The following is a 3,105-nucleotide window of genomic DNA, read 5'->3' on the forward strand; positions in this document are numbered from 1 at the left end:
GACGGAGAGTACAGGGATCCTCAATGATGTGTCTTAAAAGAAGGGTAACCAGGGGGGTAAACCCATTGAAGCCTGAACTCTGGGTCAAATTCAAGATCATGCGTGTACTCTTCAGCTCTGCAAACATCATGGCATATTTGTGGTCCCGGGTGAGCCTCAGGCAGAGGCGAAGGGTGGCATGCAAAGTGTCTGGGTCCACAGGGACTCCAAGCATGCTCACACAGGCCCGGATTAAAACAGTCACCATATCCTCTGTCAGGCCCTGGATCAGGATCTCCCCAATTTTTGTTTCTTCCAGGCTTGTCTCCTTTTCAGTATTTGTACTCTCTAGGGCCAAAGGAGTATCTACAAATGAAAAAGTAAGAGTTCAGAAGTTTAACTTGCCATTTCCTCCCATATCTCTCCCTATTTACATAGCTAGGTCAAGCACTTGGGTTTGTTTCTATTAAGAGAAATATACAAACACAAATTCTAAGACCAGATAAAAGGACATGTAAAAAGGACTATCTTTAAGTCACCAAGCAGTCTAATGGATAAAAAAATCACTCATGATAAAATTGGCTAAAATTTAAGCCATAAAGGCACATGAAGCTTTATGTAATACTCCTTGAAAGTTTCAAAAACTAAAAGTCCATACCACTGGCTTTATTTTCTTTACGTTTGATATCCATTTCTTTGCTTTCTTCCAATGTCTTCTCTAGTTCCTGTCCATTGCTATTTTTTGAGTTTTTATTCAGCCGTGGTACCCTCAGGAGAGTCAGCATCACAGGGCGCCGGTTCCCTGTTTCCTCATTAACCTAGAAATTCAAGAAGACAAAAAACATCTCTACAAAAAAAAGGAAACGGTAAGAGGGGCTGAAACTCCTAGGTTAAATGCTGTAATAGGAAGGAACCCTGGCAACTTATCCCATCCGTAACACCTACAGAGAGAAAGCCTTAAGTTACGCAGAAGGAAACTAGCATACACAAGGCCCTATAACAAACTGGAAACTTTCCTATAGAGCAGATACCATCCCTAACACTTAAAATCATTTCTGGTTGGGACAGTATCAAATTGGCACAAACATATTCATGGTCTAACTAATGACTTTAGGAAGACTCCAATCTCTGTCAACTATACCAAATTTAGTAGTGGTAATAGTGCTTCCTATAACACGTCAGGACGTCTGGTTCAGGAAGAAGCAAACCAAAAGACACACTCAGCACCTTCCCCTCTTTTCCATAGTTTACAGCAGTGAGTGAGCACGTACCTGTACCATTGTAGTGAATTGGACAGTGTATCTTCTTCGGCCTGCAGTGAAACGTACACTTGTCTCTCCAGATTTCCAGGCAGAGTCAATAGTGCTGTTGTTGCTTGCACTGTAACTACACCAACGCCCAGAGCGGTCATCAAACCAGCGCCAGTTATTGTTGTTGGACTGTAGATACTAAATATAAGAACACAAAATTTCTTTGTATTTTCTACAAGTTTGGTTATTAGAAGAAACAGTAACTTCATCTGTTCACTACTAAAGCTAACCAGGAAAAAAAGAAAGAATACTGAACATTTAATAAAATTTTGAGAAACAAGACAAGTTTTTGTATACATTAACTCTCACATTCCTGATCCCTTCCATAAGGCATAAAGACCTCTACACCCTTGTCCTGCAATCCTCTGCTTTTCTTTTGTTTCCAACTATTTTCTACAAATGGAAACATTATTTTAGATGTGCAGGAACAAAATTTCTGTTTCTGAGAAGGCACTGAGATAATGTGGCATATATAATTTTTGTATAAAAGAGCACTTGGCTTTCGTAGGAATTGCTTGTACACTCAGTCCTTCACATAAAAGCCACTCTCTCCTTTGGAGATAGCACAATCCTCCTTTAACATTTTCTTTCAGGTAAGTTCTTGGGCCCTTCAGCAAGAAGCTCCATTAAAAAAATAATTCTAACTCACCATTCAGAAGAGAAATATAGCTATTGAGATCCCTCAAGAGATTTAGGTCTTGATCAGGGAGATTTCCATTCATTCTTTACTACTCTGCCATATTCTCTTCTGGTCTATTCTTATCTCAAAAGGCTAAGCAGGTATATATTATAATTATATATGATATACCTTAGTCATTTGGGCTCTCCTTTTTGAAGAAATGGCTGTCTTTTCATAGAAATCTATCAGGAGTAACACTGGGGTGATCCACCTAAAAGAAGAAGAAACGATTTACTTAGGGCAAGCCAGAAAACCTGTACAATATGGGAAAACTTACCTTGATTTCATTAGGCACCTCAACTATTTTCAAACCACAAAAGGTACCAAAGATTTGCCCCATACATGCTCCAGAAAAGTGCTTGATTCCGGGCCTTAAGCTTTAGGCCCAAGTCTGAGGGGGGAATAGAAGTGAAACCAGGTGAAATACAAGATCACTCACTTTGGGGTCTGGACTTCCTTTTGCTCCTTGGCGGCCTGTAGGCAGGGCTGAACGACTTCCAAGAGTTTGATTAGGACATTAAGGATGCCACTGGATTCAACCACCCAGGCACAAGGTAGCTTCAACTCCTAATTGGTCAAAGAAAAAAAAAAACTTCTACTTATTATTAAAGATTANAAAGAAAGAAATTCTACTTCAAATGTTAACTGTGGGGATTAAATGAAGTGTGTGTGTACATTTGTTCACTCTCCTTACTGCCCAACACGCTGCCTGGCACATTAGTATGTACTTAACACAGAAGCTGTTATTAGGATCATTAATATCATTACCATTAAGGATTGTCATCTAGGATATACAATCTTAATTATGTTGAAGTTGAAAAGCTTCTAATTTACAGAGAACCTTTATATTCTTTCCAGGAAGATGGAATAATTAATTAAACATAGCAATGGTTAGTTAGTAGTTTCCCTACAGGGGCTACACTAAAGTAGTTCCTTTGTAGGGGCTGCGCTGTAAGTAATTTAAATGTCCAACAGGCAATTACTTAAATAAACTAGAGGACGTACAGAAAATGGAATGTATACATGACATGGGAAAAGCTTCATAATACTGAGAGGACAAAATGCAAATTTTTCTTTTTCAAATGGTCTGATCCTAATTGTTTTAAATGCATAGAAAAAGGGCTAGAAAAAATTTCA

The 3,105-nt window shown here is 38.8% G+C and overlaps 1 protein-coding gene across 1 annotated transcript in view; it reads right to left on the reverse strand.

Moving 5' to 3' along the window:
* HUWE1 (HECT, UBA and WWE domain containing E3 ubiquitin protein ligase 1) overlaps positions 1-3,105 on the reverse strand; it is a 75,536-nt gene that overhangs the window by 53,804 nt on the left and 18,627 nt on the right. The window contains exons 7-11 of the mRNA XM_077748287.1: positions 2,408-2,535; positions 2,098-2,179; positions 1,251-1,427; positions 638-797; positions 50-345 (exon numbers count right to left, since the gene is read on the reverse strand). Coding sequence (XP_077604413.1) covers positions 50-345; positions 638-797; positions 1,251-1,427; positions 2,098-2,179; positions 2,408-2,535 — 843 coding nt within the window. The remainder of the gene's footprint in view (positions 1-49; positions 346-637; positions 798-1,250; positions 1,428-2,097; positions 2,180-2,407; positions 2,536-3,105) is intronic.

Source organism: Crocuta crocuta, unplaced genomic scaffold, assembly GCF_008692635.1.
Source record: "Crocuta crocuta isolate KB4526 unplaced genomic scaffold, BGI_CrCroc_1.0 scaffold1307, whole genome shotgun sequence".
Taxonomy (NCBI): domain Eukaryota; kingdom Metazoa; phylum Chordata; class Mammalia; order Carnivora; family Hyaenidae; genus Crocuta; species Crocuta crocuta.